The sequence below is a fragment of the Haliotis cracherodii genome, unplaced genomic scaffold (genome assembly GCF_022045235.1).
Source record: "Haliotis cracherodii isolate W230 unplaced genomic scaffold, xgHalCrac1.p SCAF_10, whole genome shotgun sequence".
In the NCBI taxonomy this organism is placed as follows: Eukaryota; Metazoa; Mollusca; class Gastropoda; order Lepetellida; family Haliotidae; genus Haliotis; species Haliotis cracherodii.
The window spans coordinates 47,144,028-47,166,030 of NW_027266265.1; the positions used below are offsets into that span (position 1 = coordinate 47,144,028).

Below are 22,003 nucleotides of genomic sequence, written 5' to 3' on the forward strand. Positions count from 1 at the left end.
GCAGTGACCATATTCAAAATGAACACAAACCAATTTCTTATTATCAAACACTTTACAAGTTTTGCAACATCCGAATGAGAGAGAGCATGTATAAAAAACGTGGCGCGCAATGTTGCATGACCTGACCCCACTGAACATCATTCTCAATGCCCAGTCTATAATAATTTTAAAAAGTATTGATGTGTAATATGACCGTCGTCACTGTATATCACTACACAAAAAATCGGATTTGTTGGAAATAGGAATACATCGGACACATATGTAAATAAACAATTTCTCAGTTATTCCTTTCCCTGTTATTTCCAATTATTTCAACAAATGGTTTTAAATGGCTGGGAATGCATTGTTTATTATCATTTCTTTACCCGTTCTTTACCCGAATGTGAATTAGTACACATATAACCCATTTGCATTAATAAACACAGGGTTTGAAATATAACGGAAATTTCTGTTTCAAACGTTAGAGTGAGTATGGTTTAAAGTCGCTTTTAACAGTGTTCCAGTTATATCACGGCATGTCAGCTTAATGTGGGAGGAAAGCCCGAAGTGATGCAGGTCGTTTACCGCTTTGGTGCAACACACGAGCACGGGTATGGTGCTGACAAACCTAGAAACATAATAGGGGAGAACCGGGATTCGAGCCAACACTCATAGGTTTCTGGCGTGCCAAGGGACGCAACTCTGCACAGCGAATTGCTGAGACTTAGACGACTGGGCCACCAAACAACGTAAATGTTACATTTAAGCATCACTACATTAATTATTTGATTAAGGGGCTTTTTTTTTTTATTCGTGAGAGTAGTTGTCTACATCAGTGTAGAACCGCTCAGGATTTCAGAACCAAGATGGCGGCACATCCGTTTCCGGTGGCGTGCGCCTCCAAAATGATGTCACATCCGTTTCCGGTGGCGCGCGCATCCAAGAGGGCGTCGCATCCGTTTCCGGTGGCGTGCGCATCCAAGATGGCGTCGCATCCGTTTCCGGTGGCGTGCGCACCTCCAAGAGGGTTGCGCCTCCGTTTCCGGTGGCGTGCGCCTCCAAGAGGACGTTGCCTCCGTTTTCCGGGGGAGGAGGAGGATGAGGAGGAGGGAGGGAGGGAAGGGGGAAAAAAACCCAGGGAAGCGGTCGTAAAAGGTGAACAAGAAAAGAGTTTTGTTGTTGTTGTTGTTGTTTTAAACATAGACGTGATGGTGGTGGTGGTGGGAGGGTGGTGGTGAAGGGAGGGTGATGGTGAAGGGAGGGAGGGAAGGAGGAGCCGGGTTCATGATGTGGGGGTTTGAGGGTCGTCAAAGCAAATGATGAAAGCGCTCTTTCGGGTGAGATGGGTGGCCCTGAAAAGGGCCGTTGGAAAACAAAGTGGAAACTGAAAACGACAGGAAACGGTAGGAACACGGGAAAACTGGAACACTGGAAAAACTGGAAACGATGGGAAACTGGAAAAAACAGTGGAGCAGCATGCCCCTCATGCGTTAGTCACTTTGTTCAGATGATCTATCTTCTTCATCCTCTACTTCCATCTCATCCTCGGACTGAAGGTGTCGTCGGCGCTTTGAAGCGTGTTTTCTTGAGGGGCTTCTGTTCCGTTTTCTTTTCTCTAGACGAGATGTGATGCCTGCACAGAGTTGTGTGAGGCATTCTTTTAGGTCGAGGACATCGGCATGCATGTCTTCTATGAGATGAAGCACTTGTGTCACGGGTGTCACGGGTGCCATGGGTGCCACGGATGCCACGGGTGTCGACGTGGACGGTGTTGCTGACGTTTTCTTTCAACTAGGTTCTGGGCAATCTGCACTGAAATGACCCACGACTTGGCAGTTGTAACAGGGGCGCTGGGGTGTCTTCTTTCGACTGGGTTCTGGGCAATCTGCATCGAAATGACCCATGGCTTGACAGTTGTAACAGGGGCCCAGGTTCTGCTTCTCTTGACTGTTCATCTTCGGACAGACATAGTGACGGTGACCTTGAGTGTCACACTCGAGACATGTCACTTCAGGGCAGTACAGGTACCTGGGACTGTCGGTCTGGCACTTCATACAACTGTATCGAGCTGGCATGGTTGGTTTCATAGAATGCAGTGTGTGAGTGGCTTCGCTCTTGTTATTGTTTTTATAGGAGAGCCACTGACACCCTGCTTCCAGATTGGTTCCCCAGGCAGCACCCCCGATTGGTTCGTTCCGGTGCCTGGCCTACACCTCGGTTTTCCAACACGGACCGACCGCTGTGTTTCTTTTCCATAGGAAATGGATTTTACCATGGGTGAGAAAGCACAACCCCGGTTCGGCCAATCAGAGCCCAGCATGGTCCGAGCGCGGTCTCTGATTGGTCGACAACCCAGGCTTCGGATTGGTCCGATTTCGATCCGGTTTTTATCGGGGTGTGCGTTTCGATCCTGTTTTGTTTTTTCTTCATCCTACACACAACATAACACTACTATGGGTTCAACTTTTTTTTAATCCCCCTGATCACATGAACCAACGCAACAAAACAAAAGTCACAGGATGAGGGGGGACATCCGTGTGATTTTTGTGAACACGAGGGGTGACCATGGGGGTGACCACGAGGGTATGAACGTCTGTACACTTTGAAAAAAAGAAACTTTGTCACTTGGGGTGAACAAAACACTCGACTCTTCTCTTCCGTGCTTCTGGGGACACCAAACGTCTGTATTTTTCGTTCACTTCTCCATCAGGACAAAACACACACAAGTATTCACAGGGGACTTTGGCGTGCTTCAGATGTTCTTTCCAGGGTTAGTCTGTGACTTCCCATTGGCGGAGTGCCACACCGCAGCAATAACAGGTCACACAGTCATCTCGTCCTGGATAGAAATAGCCAGCCATGGCCTTATCATAAGGGGTCTGGGTCATCTGTTTAGGCCACGTTTGAAAAGACCTCAGACGTTCTTGAAATGAATCATAATTTGGATGAGAAGGATGACACAAGGTGTAAGAAGGAAAAGGTCTCTCCAGAATGTCACTGAGTCGCCATGTGTCGTCCATCAAGAGTGTGTCGTCCATCAAGAGTGGGCGTTTTCTCGCTTCTTGTTCTCCCGCCTTTTCAGACACCCACTCGGAATCGGTGAGGACATCTCGGGAGGATGACATAGCATTCATAGAACGTCTTTGCTCCATGATGACTGTGACTTCACTGAAAGAAGGTCTGAGGGTTCGCCTGCTTTTATGAAACTCTCCACCCTACCCCCTTCAACGGAAGGTCATGACCTTAGCCTCCACCTCCTCCCCCACCTCATCACGTGACGTCATCCTGTGTTTGGGCTGACTGACACACGGCATGATACATGACATGACACATGACATGACATGGCACACGGTGGTAGTGGTGATGTGTACTGGAATGACTGACACCAGGCAGCTGATCTTTCAAGCATGGCCTTTCTCTTTTATCGTTCTCTTTTACACTTTGGTGTGCACTGACAAGACAGACGCACAGACAGACAGACAGACAACGTAGACGACATCTCAACTCAACCTCTACCCTTGGTTCGGTACTCTATTGGAGTTGAGATCAACCAAGACACAAAGAGTCAGTTCAATCAATCACTGTTTAATAATGAACAATCACAATCAGATACATTGGAAATACGAAAAGACAATGGAGGAGGGAGTGCTTTTCATGTCCCTACAACAACAACAACAACAACGCGACAACGTTTCCTCTTCCATCTTCAAGCTCTTCTATCTTCAAACTCTTCGAGTGAAGATGGGTGACCCTAAGATGTGATCCATCAGTTAAACAAGTACAGCCTATGGCCTCCCTGAAACAGACATGACACATCACTTGACCACTGTTGCAGCTTACGTGTTGTAAAGCTCTTCGAGTGAAGATGAGGATCACCATAAGATGTGACCCTCCATCATACTGTCCCAAACAGGTCCCGAACATGTGAGAGGCCCATCAGTAAAACAAGTTCAGTCTATGGCCTCCCTGAAACAGACCTGGCACATCACTTGGCCACTGTTGCAGCTGATGTATCTTAACATGTTGTTGTGTCGGCAGACACTACATTCACGTTGTAGGGGACTGAGTTGAGCTTCTCCATAAGGATCCTGGCCATGTTGTCATCTTCGCAAACCATGGGCATACCTAAGGAGAAGACATGAACATCTTCCGGTGATGCTGGTGACCAAGAAGCATCAAGCAGGGGGAGCATGTCCAGATCTATGGAAGGGAGAGTTGCCAGCTTGAGCGCTTCATGATCATCACTGTCACCGGTCGCCATCGTCACAGGTGCATTCGGTGAATAGGTGGGTTCCCGAGGGGTTTGTTTCCACCACTGTTCTAGTACGGACTGGGCTGAACTGACATCTGGGGTCCTGTCAATCATAGGACAGAGTCAATCATATGAATAGTCATATTCATCATCAACATCATGATCAACATCAACATCATCATCACATCAAGAATGACTGAGAAAAAAAGAAGAGCATGGTACTTACAGCTGTTCTTGATGAGAGATCTTCAGAGATAATTTCTTCCGTGGTCGTCTTTTTGCAGGTGTTGCAGGTGTTGCAGGTTTCAAAAAGGATGTCCCCTTCGTTTCGGTGTCTGTTGCCGCTGCTGTTGTTGCAGCTGTAGTGATGGTGGTGACTGGTGCTGTTGTGAGGGTGGTGGTGGTGGTGGTTGGTGTTACTGATGCCCCGGTGACAACAGCTGCAGTGGTGGTGGTGGTGGATGCTGCTGCTGCTGCTGGTTTGCTGGTTTTTTTCTTCTGGATCTTCTTTATCACCTTCTTCGGTGCTACTTTCTTGGGTTCAGTCAGTTTCCTCATCTTTGAACGTATCTTGGCGTACGCGTCGTCTGCCTTTATCTTGGCACACAACATGTCGTACACTTCACCCCACAGTTCAGCAGTCATGTCACCGTTCTCATCTCCACTCGCTTGACCACTCATGTCGCTCCGTGCCTTGGCATTCAACCGTTTCGACATGCTGTTGTCGATTGTCTGTTGTTGTTTTTTCTTTCCAAGTCTTCACGGATGTGTGTCAACACTTGATGGTACTCTCTCCAAACACGTGTTTCTTCCAGATAAAAATCCAACAACCAACACAACGTGAGGAACATCAATCAGAGGGACAATGTTGTTGCTTGGTGCGTTCAGTGAAAAGTGATGACCGGAGAGCGTTGGTCGTATTAAAAGGCACGGTGGTCCTACTTTCCGATTGGTCCGTTCCGGTGCGTGGTCTGAGTCTTTCCAAACTGGACCGACCCTTGTGTTTCTTTTCCATAGTGTTAGGCTTGTAGCGTGAGAGAGAAAGCACAACCTCGGTTCGACCAATCAGAGCCCACCATGGCCCGAGCGCGGCCTCTGATTGGTCGACAACCCAGGCTTCGGATTGGTCAGATTTAAATCCGTTTTTTCTGTAGGGGTCCATGTCGATTCAGTTTCGATCCGTTGTCATGAATTTTTTTTATAGAAAGTCGTCTCTGTACCCAAAGGGGAGCGTGTCTACAGGCAGCCCTGTGCTGCAAGGATGCGGTCCTTGTCCAACCCAATGCCTTCTTTGTTGTAGATCTCCTGGATGTAAGCGTCGTGATCCATACATCCTTCAGGGTATCCGCTGGCTTCGAGCTTCTCCTTGAAATGTCGATCGATATAAGTGTCAAAGAGTCCTACTTGCTGGGTGTCGGGGTCATGGTGTCCAAAGGTGTCAAAATGCCAAACGTCGTAGATCTGAAGCACCTGGTAGTCATACTTCTTCACGGCTTCCTGGAGTTCTATGGTAGCGTACGTGCCCACCCATGACCTCTCTTCGTCCGTGTGCTCGCAGGGGGTGTCTGACCGGGTATCGGCACACGTACGGCACAAAGGACAGAGCAGTTTGCCACCCGATCTGTAAGGCAGTAGCGGATGGTAGAGTCGTTTCGGGGGTAGGACACGGCATTGGATCAGGCCTTTCAGTTCAAACAACGTGTCCACAGGGGGTTGATGGAGAAGGGTCGGCTGTCCCGTGGGAAATGCTCCGGTCTTACAAATGTATGGATAAAGGGACCAAATATCGATGTACTTGATGGTTTCACCTTCTTGGGCTTCGTAGCATAATCGCATGGCATTGGTGCGTCCTCCATAGAAGGCGTCGTGAGGGTTGAGCGGCCCAGGGACGTGGATACAGTGGGACCCCTGGAAGAAAGCACGCAGAGCAGAGTCCTCCTGTTGCATTTTTGTAAACTCGTGCTCCCACAGGGTGACGATCCGTTTCACCTCAGGGTGTTGACTCAAGAGACTCAAGCGGTAGTGGGTGTCGGTGTAACAGGCTCCCAATGACGTGCCCAGGACGGGATGAGGTTCTCCACGTTTGGTCTTGTGACAGGCCTGGCACCCAAGCCAGAAACAGCCCAGGAATTCGAAGATGGTGCCTGTCGCTGGATCGTAGCCATCCACACTGTACCGATGTTGGCCCTCTCCACACGTGAACTCTTTTTCACATCAATTCCTGGCGTGCTGGAGGTGCAGATGGGGGTCCGTTTCCATCAGATAATGGAGCCAGTGCATAGGAATAGTTTATCTTGGGTTGGTAGCCTTGAGGTGGAAGAATGCCGATGGTATTGGGTTTCAGGTCGTGTTTTCGGAAGGATTTCATGGTGAAGGCAGCGGCTGTCATCACTTCTACAAAGGGATCCATGCCAACCGAGTTGATGGCGTTCTGTCGGAAGTCGGCGCATCCCCGTCTCAAAATGTCCGCATCACTCTAGCAGTAGGCTAAAAGTTCTCCTTGTAAGTCGAACAAGGCTCCTTCTTGCACTTTTGGGGTATGCCACTGGAGGAAGACTGTGCGTTCTGCGGGAGACATGCCATCGGGATCGTACATGACGGCTGGTGGATAGGGACCTCTGTAGGTCTGGTTGGCTTCGGTATTGAAAAAGTGTGGAAAATACCCTTTCTTCAGTTCTTTCAGCCCAAAGCTCTTGGGAAAGGCTTTCAGGGGGTAAGGTATAAAATATAAGCTGTCTTCAAAACACAACCGTTGACCATTTCGAATCTTGGTTTCACCAGGAGGGGGGACAGACCCTTCAGGATCAAGTGTAAATCATAGGATCGTGCATTATGGGCCATCACATAAATGCGATCCTCCTTCTGGACTGTATTGGTGGCGGTGTTCTTGTTCTTTGGCTTCTTTGTTTTCTCCACTTCCATGACCTCTTCCCCCTCCACCTCTTCCTCTTCCTCCTGCTGCGGTGATGAATGTCGTAGATGTTTTGAAGCGTGGTTTCTTGAGGGGGTTCCATCCCGTTTTCTTTTCCCCAGGCATGCTGTTGTGCACTTGCGTGTGCTGCCCTCCTCTTCCTCTTGGTTCTTCTTCTTCTTCTTGGGTGTTTCAGCCAGCGTGGTCAACCACACACACACATCATGTCGCGGTGGGGCCTCGAAACACGATCTCACGGCTGGGACCATACCCTTCTTCTCTCCATGGACAGTGTTCACTCAAGTCCTTGCTCACTTCACTGATGCACCGTCCACATCCTAAATGCACCACGCATAAATTTGGAATGTGTTCCCCCGTGTCTTGCATGCATTCAAAATCGTAGAAGACGTATTGGACATTGTCTCGTAGGTGATGTTGTTCCTCTTCCCCCTCTTCCCCTTCTTCCTCTCCCTCCCCCTCTTCCTCATCCTCGTTTTCTTCACGGAGAGGTGTCATATAACAACGATGGTCTGGGGTCATGGGTTCTCAGCACACCAAGCAGGGATGTTCTTCATCTGAGCACTCGTGATGAGCCATGGGGGTCTCCAAGACGCGGACAAGCTGAAAACAGGTCGGGCACCTGTGAATGGATTGACAGGCGCTGGGTTTTCCCTCTGACGGTGACTGGAGATGCCGTGTATAACACTGTTGATTTGGGAACCAACGTTGACATGTCAAGCAAGGGATCCCGTGCTCTTCCTTGGACCCACAATAGCTAGAGTGGAGGCAGCGGTGGCAGCGGTATTGCAGGGGTGTTTTTCGGGATGATCGTAACGGTGGTCGCAGCGTTTGCAGTAATGGTTAGACCCATAAAAAGCTGACATGGAAGTAATGACATCGTAGTGCTGATCATGATGATATAAATGTAGCACGGTGGGGTGGGGTGGAGCCTCATCACACTTGTACAACAGTCTCTGGTCCACCTCTTGACTGTAGACTTTCAGTTGATAATTCAGGTGGGCCAAGGCCCGTCCCACGCGTGCGAGGTCGTCCAGGCCCTGACAGGGGCCTTCAGGCAGGCCAAGGCGTCGAAACAATCCCCATGCCCATATGCCTTGAACGTCGACGCGATCCGTTCTCGTCAGTCTCATTCGCTGGTTGGTCCATTCTTGGGTCAGAGGGTGGGGCTTCTGGGCATAATGCTGTGCCACCACCAGGGCCCGTGCCAAACAGGAATGATCTTCGTTCTTGATCCGTACAATGCACTTTTTGTGTGTTAAAAAAGCTTCGAGTCCAATCACTTTTTTCAGCCGGGGAGCACCACTGCCCGATCCTAGCCTGTCGGGATCTGCTACATGTACTAAAGTCACAACCATGGTGGCATTGATGTTCAGGTCTTTGTTGGACTGTTGGACTTTTTCCACGGCATGCAAAATATTTAGCCCATGGAGATCTTCAAAGCGACGAAAGGGAATCCGTATGGGGGTGTTCAAAGTGGGATGATCGATACCTACACCAATACGATCTCCCTTCTGGCCTGACATCTGTTGATAAAAGTCATCGGTCACTCTGTCAAATAAAGTTGGTAGTTCCATGGGAACGCGGTCCGGTGGTACGGTGTCCAAGTAGTCTTGGTTGAAAGTCAAAATACGTATGATTAGCAGTTCTTAAACGTCTGGAGCGGGTGGTATCTTTCCTCTCTCAACGATAGGGCGTACTTTGGTTGCTCGTCATGATAGCGATGCGTGTCTGATGAACGTCTGTACTCTAAGATGGACTGAACGTCGGATTTATGGACAACCCTTTCCCAAAACAGGATTGAAATCGGACCAATCCGAAGCCTGGGTTGTCGACCAATCAGAAGACAGCACCGACCAATCAGATGACAGCACCCGAGCTGAGTTGTGCTTTCTCTCCCATGGTAAAATCCATTTCCTATGGAAAAGAAACACAAGGGTCGGGTCGTTTTAGAAAACCGAGGTGCAGGCCAGGCACCTGAACGAACCAATCAGTGCGTTGCGTTTTGGACCAACCAGGAAGCAGCCATTTTCGATCCGGTTCTTCTCCTATAAAACAAGAGTGGATTCGAGTGGATCAGTGTCACTTGTAAAATTTATTTTATAAAATCAAGAATGGCTGAAACAAAGAAGAGTGGTACGACGACTCGTGGCGGAGATGTGGTGATGGATAGTGCAGATACTCGTGGATGTTGGAGTAAGAGTACGGATGCTGAGGATGCGTTGTCACTGCTCAGTAACACACCATCGCCCTATTATCTACAGTTTGAAAGAAGGCTCGCTTCATTTGAGACGTGGCCTACGCAAATGAATCAGACTGCTGAAGAGATGGCTCATGCGGGCTTTGCCCACACAGGGGGTGCCGATGGCGTGTACTGTTTCCAGTGTGGGGTCCGGCTGAGACGATGGGCGCCCCACGACGATCCTTGGGTGGAACACCACAGGTGGTCCCCACACTGTGACTACCTCTGACTAACCGGCCTGGTGAAACACAAGAAGAAGCTACAGCTACACTAGCTCTGCGAGGAGACGGTGAATCAGAAGAACACGAATGACGTAGCACGGCCGGATGCCTAGGAGGACGTTTCCCGTGTCCTGCGTTCCTGTTCAAGTTCCCGTTCAAGAATTATTTTCTTTTCTTTGTTGGATCCACAAGTGGTGCCACGTAGGACATACCCAGATGGCTACAAGTACCACTTCGACGATCCTTGTCTTGTCATTAAGCTTGGACATGATGATTCTTCTTGGACAGCAGCAGAAAAGTTTTTCTTTCCCAAAACGGCCCTTTTCAGGGCCACCCATCTCACCCAAAAGACAACTTTCATCCTTTGCTTTGCCAACCCAACAATCCAAAACAAAGAACCCACACCCTCCCCTAGGTCTCTTGGAGGCATACGTCTGCGCGTGACACCACCATGGTACATCTCAAATAAAATAAATAGATATAAATATATATAAATATATAAATAGAGACACGTAGTACACCACGTGTGCATGGAGACACGAGTCAAACAACACGTGTGTATGAAAACACGTGTCACAGTACGTCTGTAGACCTACACGAGTGTCAACACCTCGGTATCATTAAATAATAATAATAATAATTTGAAGTACACGACACGAAGTAAATCACTTGTGCAAACGTCACGCATGTGTATCGATCTTTCTCTATCCATCTAAATACTTAATCAATGTTTGTAGTCACACACACACACACACACACACACACACACACAAACACACACACACACACACACATGACATCACGTTTTGCCTGACAACACGCGTGAAACACCACGTGTGTCTGGCAACATGACGTACATCGCGTAGGCATGGCATCATCATTCTATGGATCAACGTCAACGTCTGTTTGAAGACAAACACACACACACACACACACGACATTCCGATTGGCATGGGGGTGACACAACGTACATCATGTTGCCATTCCCCACGTTCATTCCTACCTATGAAGGTCCACCTTTAGCATTCAGACGGCCGTCTACCTAAAATAATACCAAGGCTACCCAAGAAAAAAAACCGGATCGAAATCGGACCAATGAGAAGCCTGGGTTGTCGACCAATCAGAGGCGGCCCTCGGACCATGCTGGGCTCTGAATGGTCGAACCGGGGTTGTGCTTTCTCTCCCATGGTAAAATCCATTTCCTATGGAAAAGAAAAACAGGGGTCGGTCCGTTTTGGAAAACCGAGGTGCAGGCCAGGCACCGGAACGAACCAATCAGGAAGCAGGGTGTCAGTGTCTCTCCTATAAAACAAGTGTTCATTCGAGTGGATCAGTGCCACTTGTAAAAAGAAATCATCATCATGAGCAGAAACAGCAACAACATGTCTGAAAACTGGGATCTGGAACTGATTTCTACTAAGATAATGACATCACCACCATTGTCTCCACCATGACAATGTGGTAGATGCCAAGGGTGTCTGCCCGTGTACGCCCTTGGTACAAGGGCATGGGATGGGACTTTCCAATGCGTGTATTGCAACACTGTGCTGAAGGACACCTACATGCGTCGTTTAACGCACACCAGTAGGTGTCCTGTAAGTCGCCAAATGACTGTCCACCCGTGCCCTTGTATCGTTGCGTGCACCTGCATGTAAAGAAGTCATCTTCTTCAAAACGGCCCTTTTCAGGGCCACCCATCTCTCCCGAAAGAACGCTTTCATCCTTTGCTTTGACGACCCTTAACCCCCCACACCATGGACCCGGCTCCTCTTTCCCTCCCTCCCTTCACCACAACCCTCCGTTCACCACCACCACCACCACCACCACCACGTCTATGTTTAGAACAACAACAACAACAAAACTCTTTTCTTGTTCACCTTTTACGACCGCTTCCCTGTTTTTTTTAGTGAGGTGAGGTGACATGGGGTTTAACCTCGCATCCAAGATTATTGCATTTATATAGCGACGTGCATGTACGTGTGTGTGTTTGTGTGGCTGCTTGTACTAGTCCGGACTGATGCCGATTTATAGTGCTAGCTCACTGAGATACCTTGCCGCAGTTTAACATGAATACCCCACTCAGACCAGTATACTGATTCCCAACATCTGCTTCGTATACTTCCTGTCTTCACTGAAGGAACGCGGGGTCTTCATAAGGCCATTAATTAGTACAAAACGGCAATAAAAGAAGACGTTCATGAAGAACGGTGTGAGATAACAGTATATCGCAACAAGAAAGCCTTGCATGGTGCGTGGCACCGACACGGCGCCAAAACCAATGACAATGTGCGTTCCAGCCCCAGAAATACTGCTTTAAAATGCCCAGTGAAAAATTGCTTCAACCAATTCGACTATAGCGCCAGTCTGTGAATCAGTGAGTGAGTGAGTATGGTTTAACACTGTGTTTAACAGTATTCCAGTTATATCGCAGCGTGTCAGCTTAATGTGGGAGGAAAGCCCCAGGTGATGCAGGTCTAAGTCGTTTACCACTTCGGTGAAACCCACGGCACGGTATGGTGCTGACAAAGCTAGAAACATAATCGGGGCGAACCGGGATTAAAACCCACAATCATTGGTTTCCTGCGTGTCCAAGGGACGCAACTCTGCACAGCGAATTGCGGCGCCTTAGACGACTGGGCCACCCGTGCCCCCAAGAACAATGTTTACATCTCCATCAAGCAGATTATCTAGCTTCGATCATTCACTTATAGCACTGTTCTGGGTATTTCATGTATCCTGTGTTACAAACAGTGATCACAAGAGGCACCAGTTAGATTAGGTCCCTGTACCATAGTGCTGGTGGTGACAGATGACTTGTATAGGTACAGCCTAAAATGACCGCTCACCATTGGATTCTAGTCAGACTTGGTGACTTGGTTCATGCTGTCATTGTTTCTGGGCAGGGTGGAACGATGCTCATAATGTCAACCATTGGTTTGCTTGGCCCAGACTTGATTATTTACAGGCTGACATGATAAAACTAAAATATTGCTGAGAGTGACGTGAGGTGAAGTGTTTAACATCCAAAGTACTCCTACTTGGGATAGGCGAGGTGAAGTGAATTCTGCATGTAAGATTTAATCTCTTGCAGTGATTTGTGTCCGCCTGTCCCTCTAAGATACCTTGACGCATGTTACCATGGATATAACACACATATATACTGTCAGTCTTTGCTTAATCCCATAGTGCCAGGCAGGGTAACAAGTACAATCTTATAAGGCCTTTTGTATGAGGCAGCCAGGAAAGAACCACCGACCTCCACTCTCCAGGCAGATGCTCTGTCCACTTGACCAATTATCTCAGTGGGTTCCCACAAGAAAGGCAGGTGAAATGGGGTTTAACGTCTCGTCCAAGATTATTGCACTTATATAGCGACGTGCATGTACGTGTCTGTGCTTGTGTGGCTGCTTGTACTAGTCCGGACTGATGCCGATTTATAGTGCTAGCCCACTGAGATACCATGCCGCAGTTTAACATGAATACCCCACTCAGACACAGTATACTGACTCCGAGCCGACCAGTCCTTGTTTTAGCCCCTTAATGCTGAGCGCCAGACAGGGTAACAACAAGTACCATCTTTTAACGTCTTTTGGTATGACGCAGCCGGGGAACGAACCCCTGACCTTCCGCTCTCCGGGCGGACGCTCTACCACTAGACCACAGAGGCAGTCTCCCACAAGAAAACTGACATAAGTTGAAACTAGCATGTGCGCTCCAACACACAGTCACTGCACGGCATGTCACATGTTACAACTTGGTGAAACCAAACCCCTGCAGAGTACAGTGCTGACAAACCAAGATTCATCATCAGGGCAGATATTGGATTTGGACCCATCATTTGTACACCTAAATGACGTAACTCTGCCCAGCCATCCCTAGTTGACTCGTAAAACATTTAACAAAACAGGTAATATATCTTATACTGCTTTTTATTATGTAAGCATACACAAATGTGAAAGACATGGGTTGAATGAACAACACTGAAGGCTAATCACAGACAGTTTAAGTAGTGAGCTCATGAAAGAGCCTAAAAAATCAATTTGAGATGAAGATGAACAATGGAGTATGGCAGAATGTCACCAGCAACACACAGCTACAAGAAAACAGTAATCCACTTCTTCACGTCTTAAAAACACTTCTCTTCCATCTTAAAATAACTGAACTAATCTCACCTAAATTATAACTAGGGCCTCGTTCCACAAAGCGATTGTAACTCTACGACGGTACGACCCGTGAAGATCCAGGGTAGAATAGGTCTTCAGCAACCCATGCTTGCCGTAAAAGGCAATAATTATGTGAGGACCCGACCGTCAAAGGGGTCAGGTCTGAGGGTCCTTGTTTTCGCATATTGACCTCGACAAAAGTAATAATGTGTATGATATAAACATTTCTGCCATATTCATTGCATCACAGCCCACCACATGTTATTTGACACACTGTATTATTAACATGTGGTTATCTGTATCACAAGGTGACATAAACGCAAGGGCAAATTCCAACATTGAACATTACAATTATTGTATGTTCATCTTTTACAGAACTTGAGCAAAAAAGGAATGTAAATACACTGCATGCACATATAGATTATTATTTCCATTATTAATTCATTAATTACATGAAATTTACATACGTTCAGCTGTGTAATGACCATTGTGATACCCGTGAAGATCCGGGGTAAAATAGGCCTTCAGCAACCCATGCTTGCCGACCCATGAAGATCCAGGGGAGAATAGGTCTTCAGCAACCCATGCTTGCCGACCCGTGAAGATCCGGGGTAGAATAGGTCTTCAGCAACCCATGCTTGCCGACCCGTGAAGATCCAGGGTAGAATAGGCCTTCAGCAACCCATGCTTGCCGACCCATGAAGATCTGGGGTAGAATAGGTCTTCAGCAACCCATGTTTGACGTGAAAGGCGACTATGCTTGTCGTTAGAGGCGATTGGGATCGGGTGATCAGGCTCGCTGACTTGGTTGATGCATGTCATCGATCCCAATTACGTGGATCGATGCTCATGATATCAATCATTGGATTGTCTGGTCCAGACTCGATTATTTAAAGACTGCTGTCATATAGCTCGAATATAGCTGAGTGCAGCATTAAACAGCAAACCAACCAGCCATCGTGATACACCCCAAATACAGAAAACTACCATCATAAACTCAAAGTGACCACTAAATTTAGTTCATCGTATCCGTCGTTCGTTATACGCATTTCGATCTTCAGAAATCTTTTATCAAGTCATGTGACATCATGTTACTCGATAAATAACAAAAGTAAGCAATGTACATGTACAGAATATATCCACTTCAATCACTGTGTTACTATTGTTAATTGAGGGTGCAATTTGAGACAAGGCGTCAGTACTTACGAGTAAACCAATTGCCTTGAATTGTTTATTGATGCTTTGAACAGCACCATTTGGCAGCGGATGTTTTGATGGGCAGATTGGTGACACGGAGGAGCTCAGCTCAGGGATTAACAGTTCGTTATACACTAACACATTACTGTGGACAGAGTACACACTGGACCACAAGGTGAATTCGCTTTATCCGTTATTTTTTTATGAGCGTGTTCGTTATATCCATCAACATTATTGTTGACAGTACACACTGGACCACAAGGTGAGTTCGCTTTATCCGTTATTTTTTTATGAGCGTGTTCGTTATATCCATCAACTTTATATATGGTAAATGGCTGGGATCAAAAGAAAAGATAATTACATCCGTCAGTTCGTGATATGCGTGTTCTTTATAAAACATAGTATTGACAAATGAAATGTCTATATGGATAACAATAGGTCTTAACCCATAAATATTTGCCAGAGCTGTACGTAAAAATACAAATCAATGTCTGTCCATAGTGGAAGATTATTTATCACTTCAGAACATATTGTTCATATTTCCTGCTAATGTTCGATGAGAACATTTAACAAGATGTGTCAAAGTGTATTCAAAATTCAAAATCAGTTTCCACTAATTCTTTTAATAAAAAAATACAGCAAAACGCTTAAAAATGTCAAATTTCGGCAAGTCCTTATGCTACCTTAACTATCAGGCAGTTTGGCAAGAACTTCAGAACCAGTGCCAATTTCTAACACTGAAAATATACTTGGTGCACACAAGGATACTAAGGTTTGGTTCAGGGCAATAGGGTCTGATAAGATTAAAGTACCCCGATAACATATCTTAAAGTTGTGTTTCAATACAAAACAATTCACGAACATACATGCATAATGAGTGAGTGAGTATGGTTTTACGCCGCTTTTGGCAATATTCCAGGATTATCACGTCAAGGGACACCAGAAATGGGCTTCACCCATTGTTCCCATGTGAGGAATCAAACCCGGGTCTTCGGCGTGACAAGCGAACGCTCTAACCACTAGGCTACCCGACTGCCCCTACATACATAAGGAGGCAAGCAATATGATAAGTAGATGACACACGCTACTGGACATGAAGATGAGTTGTAACATACAATGTTCTGATGGTACATGAGAGGCCTGCAGCCCATGTTTCTTTGATTGACTCAAATTTAATATTGTCACAAAGTGTATTTTGACAGCACTGCTGCAAACAACATCTATAAGCACCATCCAATGAACTTGAATTGTCATAAAGATCTGCAGATCTGGGACATTTAGTCCGCTAGTTCGCTAGCCCGCTAGCCTGAGACTACTAAATTGTGCTGAGGACAGCACAGCTGTCATGATGGTACTCATTGACTAGTTGTATCTTAAGGCTATAATTCTGAACCAGCTCTCAATGCTTCAACTGTGCTACAAATTTGAACTGAATAAAACTAACAGTGAAGGTAAACATAGTATAAAGGTTTTTATCATCAAAAACTGGCTCCCATAGGAGATATTGCTTGGGTGAGATCAAGACATATCTACAGTGTAGATATCGCTGCAATGAAATTGCATCACAATGCTTTGCAGACCATTGTGACATGATTGGTTACCATGACATCACAATCAAATGACATCACTAATGGTTCTGCTACTGAAGCTGTAAGCAGTACTTTTTTCACTGAAGACACTGATTATTACTGTCTACAAACTGAAAAGGTTGGAAGAATGATGTTGGATGATAAATAAAATCTCACCCGCAGTTTTTTCACTTTTATCAACTAGTGTTGATATATTTGATATCAAAAGACACTCGGGTGAGATTCTCTATGTCTTGCTCTAGCAAGACTAGCTACAAACTCTGCTGATTAGTGAAATAATAAAGTTTCCACTAGTCCTCTGGACTTGTCTTAAAAACAACAACAAATGTGTGAGGCTTGGTCTGTGGCTCCTTCCACACAGTGATCTAAGTCTCATGTTGAAACATAGGCAATATTAGTGCTAAGTTCAAACTGTGGAATGGTGCCATGAACAGTTTGATTATAATTAAAGATGTTTTAAACTCATGACATAATTGGCAACTTCAGGCAAACAATGTTAACGTCCAGTAAACAGAATCTCTTGGCCATTATCTAAAGAGGCAGTAGGCAAAAATGAATAAATAAATAATTATGTTTTTTTTTTAATGATTTAACATTAATTTCCTAAAACTATCCACCAGAAGTTTACGGCTGCAGCACATGCCTTTAAATTACAAATACTTATATATATTAGAAACAACAATTGCTATGACCCGCTCCTACATGTTTCTAACAGGAATACTGTATTGTAGTAGAGAAAATGTCTAGGTGTATCACAATGCAGCAGGTGAACAAGTTCAGCTGGAATCTGTCGTGGTGTTGGATTACACACAGGCAGCATTGGTCGACGTGACATAGTTGACGGCAGTCTGGAGGGAAGTCAGACAGTACCCCTCCTCCCCCATGATGTACCTGGAAAAAAACACAGGTGAGTGAACAGGTAATCTAGAGGTTGAATGTTTGAGCAGGTGCTAATACAGGTAAATCAGAGGTTGATGGTGTGAGCAGGTGTTAATACAGGTAAATCAGTGGTTGATGGTCTGAGCAGGTGGTAATACAGGTAAATCAGTGGTTGATGGTGTGAGCAGGTGTTAAAACAGGTAATCTAGTGGTTGATGGTGTGAGCAGGTGATAATACAAGTAATCTAGTGGTTGATGGTCTGAACAGGTGTTAATACAGGTAATCTGGTGGTTGATGGTGTGAGCAGGTGATAATACAGGTAATCTAGTGGTTGATGGTGTGAGCAGGTGATAATACAGATAATCTAGTGGTTGATGGTGTGAGCAGGTGTTAATACAGGTAATCTAGTGGTTGATGGTGTGAGCAGGTGTTAATACAGGTAATCCGGTGGTTGATGGTGTGAGCAGGTGATAATACAGGTAAATCAGTGGTTGATTGTGTGAGCAGGTGATAATACAGGTAAATCAGTGGTTGATGGTGTGAGCAGGTGTTAATACTGGTAAATCAGTGATTGATGGTGTGAGCCGGCTTATTACAGGTATAGTGGTTGATTGTGTTAGCAGGTGTTAATACAGGTAATCTAGTGGTTGATGGTGTGAGCAGGTGTTGATAGAGGTAATCTAGTGGTTGATGGTGTGAGCAGGTGTTAATAGAGGTAATTCAGTGGTTGAAGGTGTGAGCAGGTGTTAATACAGGTAATCTAGTGGTTGATGGCATGTGCAGGTGATAACACAGGTAATCTAGTGGTTGATGGTGTGAGCAGGTGTTAATACAGGTAATCTAGTGGTTGATGGTGTGAGCAGGTGTTAATAGAGGTAATTCAGTGATTGATGGTGTGAGCAGGTGATAATACAGGTAATCTAGTGGTTGATGGTGTGAGCAGGTGTTAATAGAGGTAATTCAGTGGTTGATGGTGTGAGCAGGTGTTAATACAGGTAATCTAGTGGTTGATGGTGTGAGCAGGTGTTAATAGAGGTAATTCAGTGGTTGAAGGTGTGAGCAGGTGTTTATACAGGTAATCTAGTGGTTGATGGTGTGAGCAGGCTAGAAAAAATAATAGTCTTGGTTCTCAGGCACTGCCCACATTATCATAAAGTTCATTGCACGTTTCTTTTTGTTTCCATTTTCAATTTAGTTTGTGCATTGTGTTGAGATATTAGGATTTTTATATTTTTTTGAAAATGGAAATAAAGACAAAATGTGCTGCATACTTTATGATGATGCGACTGGTGCCTGAGAGCCAAGACTAACATTTCTTTTGAGCCTAATTGTCTGTCATGTGAACTCACCCCTCATGAATGAACTCGGACATGGCCTGACACTCACTGACCAGCTGTGGCATCTTGGACCTCACCACGACGTAGCTCAAGATCGGGAGCAGGTCGTCAGCACCACTGAACACAAATAATATTGTATGTACAAACTCTATTTCATTTCATCAACAATCAGTGAGTGAGTATGGTTTATGCCGCTTTTAGCAATATTCCAGCAATATCACGGCGGGGGACACCAGAAATGGGCTTCACATTGTACCCATGTCGGGAATCGAACCCGGGTCATCGGCATGACGAGCGAACGCTTAACCACTAGGCTACCTGACAACCCTCAACAATCAATATAAATCCATAAAATACCTTATATGAAAGCTGCTATACAAATACATGTTCTGTACTCCCTTCTTAAATATCTGGTTTAAACATTGTCATGTTATTGTGTCCCTTTCAGGCCTCCATTAACCCTATTCTGTGCATAAATGGAAATGCTCAAGTAGACTTATCTCTATACATTATTTAAACCATGGCTTCTTTGTTTCGATCTTACCCGTGAAGATCTGGGTTAGAATAGGTCTTCAGCTGCTCATGCTTGCCTTAAAAGGCGACTAAAGAGGCGACTAACGGGATTGGGTGATCAGGCTCTCTGACTTGGTTGATGCAGGTCATCGTATCCCAATTGTGTGGATCGATGCTCATGATGTCAATCACTGGATTGTCTGGTCCAGACTCGATTATTTACAGACCGCCATCATATAGCTGGAATATTGCTGAGTGCGGCTTTAAACAACAAATAAACAAACAATTTGTTTCGATCTGTTTCGAGTTTGGCCACCAACAGAACTCTAATTTCTGTCACTGACTCTAATGATAGAACAATTTGACAAAAAACGTGTCACAAGCTGGATTTGAACTGGCAAAGTCTCCCCTGAAGGATAACAAATGTTGTCTTTTGCCACAGTGACATGGAAGAAATTGTAGGAATGTAACTAAATATCTACTGTTGAAATGTGTGATTTATGCAGTATGTTCTATGTTATTCCAGACATTGTATTTACAGGTTTTTTGGGAGTTTGGGGCCATAGCAAGGAAACAGATAGAAATGAAAATACATTTATCTTGATCAGGGAAATGATTGCTCATAATAACAATATTAATGTGACTGATAAATGTGCTTGAGTTGGTCCTATCTTTGTCCCAGGACATTTCATAATGTAAGTCAGGAAGAGCGAGGTGCACGTGTGAAAAAGGCTCCACTTGCATTAGGCAGTGTTCTCACCGTTAGCAAAGATTTCTTGAATATCTCTTAAATACAGTAATCAAAACATTGTTGTTTAAACATTTTAGGTGCTGGGGTTCTTCAAATGTTGGCCATGGTTGAAGTAGCCTTGGAGTGAGTGAGTGAGTGAGTTTGGTTTAACTCCGCTTTTCACAGTATTCCAGTTATATCCAGGCATGTCAGCTCAATGTGGGAGGAGAGCCGGAAGTGATGCAGGTCTCAGACGTTTACCACTTTCGGTGAAACCCACGAACACAGGTATGGTGCTGACAAACCAAGAAACATAACTGGGGTGAACCGGGATTCGAACCCACAATCATAGGTTTCTGCCGTGCCCAAGGGACACAACTCTGCACAGCGAATCCCAGAGCCTTAGACAACTGGTGCACCCGTGCCCCTGAAGTAGCCTTGGAGACTGGTATCTAATCGTTGAAATGGTTAAGTTAGACCATGAGGTGCAAACATGGTCTAACTAACCATTTCAGTGATTAGACACCAGGCCCTCTTGAACCAACGTGTACAAGACGTACATCACACAAAAACTATAATATACAGTTATTATGGAAACCAGATATGGATGTACAGAGATAGTGTAATCTGTGTTCTAACAAACAGAAATGATTTTCGCAGAGTCATTACAAATATGTTGCACTGTATTCTGCCAAATGATTGAATGAAATATCATTACTGTTCCAGGACTGACAGGTCCCATTTATACGCAGCCTGGTTATTCTGGACTTACACGCTAGGTGGCGTCTTCCTGCCGGGGTCTGCCTCCCCGGAACTGTAGTGCTGCTCCACACACGTACACACCTCCCGACACACACGCACTGAAACACAGCATGGGCGATGGGTGAGTGAGTGAGTGAGTGAGTGAGTGAGTGAGTGAGTGAGTGTGAGTGAGTGAGTGGGTTGGTGAGTGAGTGAGTGAGTGAGTGAGTGGCATGGCATGGCATTTTTGGTCTTTAAACTTCTGTGTATGATTTATTGACTATAGTTATGGGCATAGTTAATATATAATGAGAATTGCCTGTACAATACATGCACAGAACCTACCCACACTGTACTGACTGTACAAGGAGAGGACCTACCCACACACTCCAGCTTGCTGAGTACTGACTGTACAAGGAGAGGACCTACCCACACACTCCAGCTTGCTGAGCACTGACTGTACGAGGAGAGGACCTACCCACACACCCCAGCTTGCTGAGCACTGACTGTACAAGGAGAGGACCTACCCACACACTACAGCTTGCTGAGCACTGACTGTACAAGGAGAGGACCTACCCACACACTCCAGCTTGCTGAGTACTGACTGTACAAGGAGAGGACCTACCCACACACCCCAGCTTGCTGAGCACTGACTGTACAAGGAGAGGACCTACCCACACACTTCAGATTGCTGAGTACTGACTGTACAAGGAGAGGACCTACCCACACACTCCAGCTTGCTGAGTACTGACTGTACAAGGAGAGGACCTACCCACACACTCCAGCTTGCTGAGTACTGACTGTACAATGAGAGGACCTACCCACACACCCCAGCTTGCTGAGTACTGACTGTACAAGGAGAAGACCTACCCACACACTCCAGCTTGCTGAGTACTGACTGTACAAGGAGAGGACCTACCCACACACCCCAGCTTGCTGAGCACTGACTGTACAAGGAGAGGACCTACCCACACACCCCAGCTTGCTGAGCACTGACTGTACAAGGAGAGGACCTACCCACACACTCCAGCTTGCTGAGCACTGACTGTACAAGGAGAGGACCTACCCACACACTCCAGCTTGCTGAGCACTGACTGTACAATGAGAGGACCTACCCACACACTCCAGCTTGCTGAGTACTGACTGTACAAGGACAGGACCTACCCACACACTCCAGCTTGCTGAGCACTGACTGTACAATGAGAGGACCTACCCACACACTCCAGCTTG

General features: G+C 46.0%; 4 protein-coding genes across 6 annotated transcripts in view; 1 reads left to right on the top strand and 3 right to left on the bottom strand.

The window, feature by feature from the left end:
* Positions 1-1,766: 1,766 nt before the first annotated feature.
* Positions 1,767-2,054, bottom strand: LOC139453857 (CCHC-type zinc finger nucleic acid binding protein-like). Its single transcript, XM_071235309.1, has one exon. It carries the CDS (start codon positions 2,052-2,054, stop codon positions 1,767-1,769), a length of 288 nt encoding a protein of 95 aa, XP_071091410.1.
* A 2,482-nt stretch (positions 2,055-4,536) lies between these two features.
* Positions 4,537-4,948, bottom strand: LOC139451664 (uncharacterized). Its single transcript, XM_071232987.1, has 2 exons — positions 4,610-4,948; positions 4,537-4,578 (listed from the first exon to the last, which is right to left on the bottom strand). The coding sequence occupies exons 1-2, from the start codon at positions 4,946-4,948 to the stop codon at positions 4,537-4,539; spliced, it is 381 nt and encodes a 126-aa protein (XP_071089088.1).
* Positions 4,949-9,274: 4,326 nt separating this feature from the next.
* On the top strand, positions 9,275-9,631 carry LOC139453858 (baculoviral IAP repeat-containing protein 7-like). Its single transcript, XM_071235310.1, has one exon. The coding sequence runs from the start codon at positions 9,275-9,277 to the stop codon at positions 9,629-9,631; it is 357 nt and encodes a 118-aa protein (XP_071091411.1).
* Positions 9,632-13,571: 3,940 nt separating this feature from the next.
* LOC139454461 (VPS9 domain-containing protein 1-like) overlaps positions 13,572-22,003 on the bottom strand; it is a 44,334-nt gene continuing 35,902 nt past the window's right edge. For all 3 annotated transcript variants that reach the window (XM_071236175.1, XM_071236177.1, XM_071236178.1), the window contains 3 exons: positions 20,805-20,892; positions 18,802-18,906; positions 13,572-17,463 (listed from right to left, as the gene is read on the bottom strand). In XM_071236175.1, the coding sequence (XP_071092276.1) occupies positions 17,376-17,463; positions 18,802-18,906; positions 20,805-20,892 (281 nt within the window). In that variant the 3' untranslated portion in view covers positions 13,572-17,375. The remainder of the gene's footprint in view (positions 17,464-18,801; positions 18,907-20,804; positions 20,893-22,003) is intronic.

Bases quoted from the DNA above. Each gene is read 5' to 3' on its own strand.
- LOC139453857 (XM_071235309.1), bottom strand. From the start codon at position 2,054: ATGCCAGCTCGATACAGTTGTATGAAGTGCCAGACCGACAGTCCCAGG.
- LOC139451664 (XM_071232987.1), bottom strand. From the start codon at position 4,948: ATGTCGAAACGGTTGAATGCCAAGGCACGGAGCGACATGAGTGGTCAA. The intron at 4,579-4,609 runs GTCACCACCATC...CTGCAACAACAG, and splicing joins CCACCCTCACAACAGCACCA to CAGCGGCAACAGACACCGAA.
- LOC139453858 (XM_071235310.1), top strand. From the start codon at position 9,275: ATGGCTGAAACAAAGAAGAGTGGTACGACGACTCGTGGCGGAGATGTG.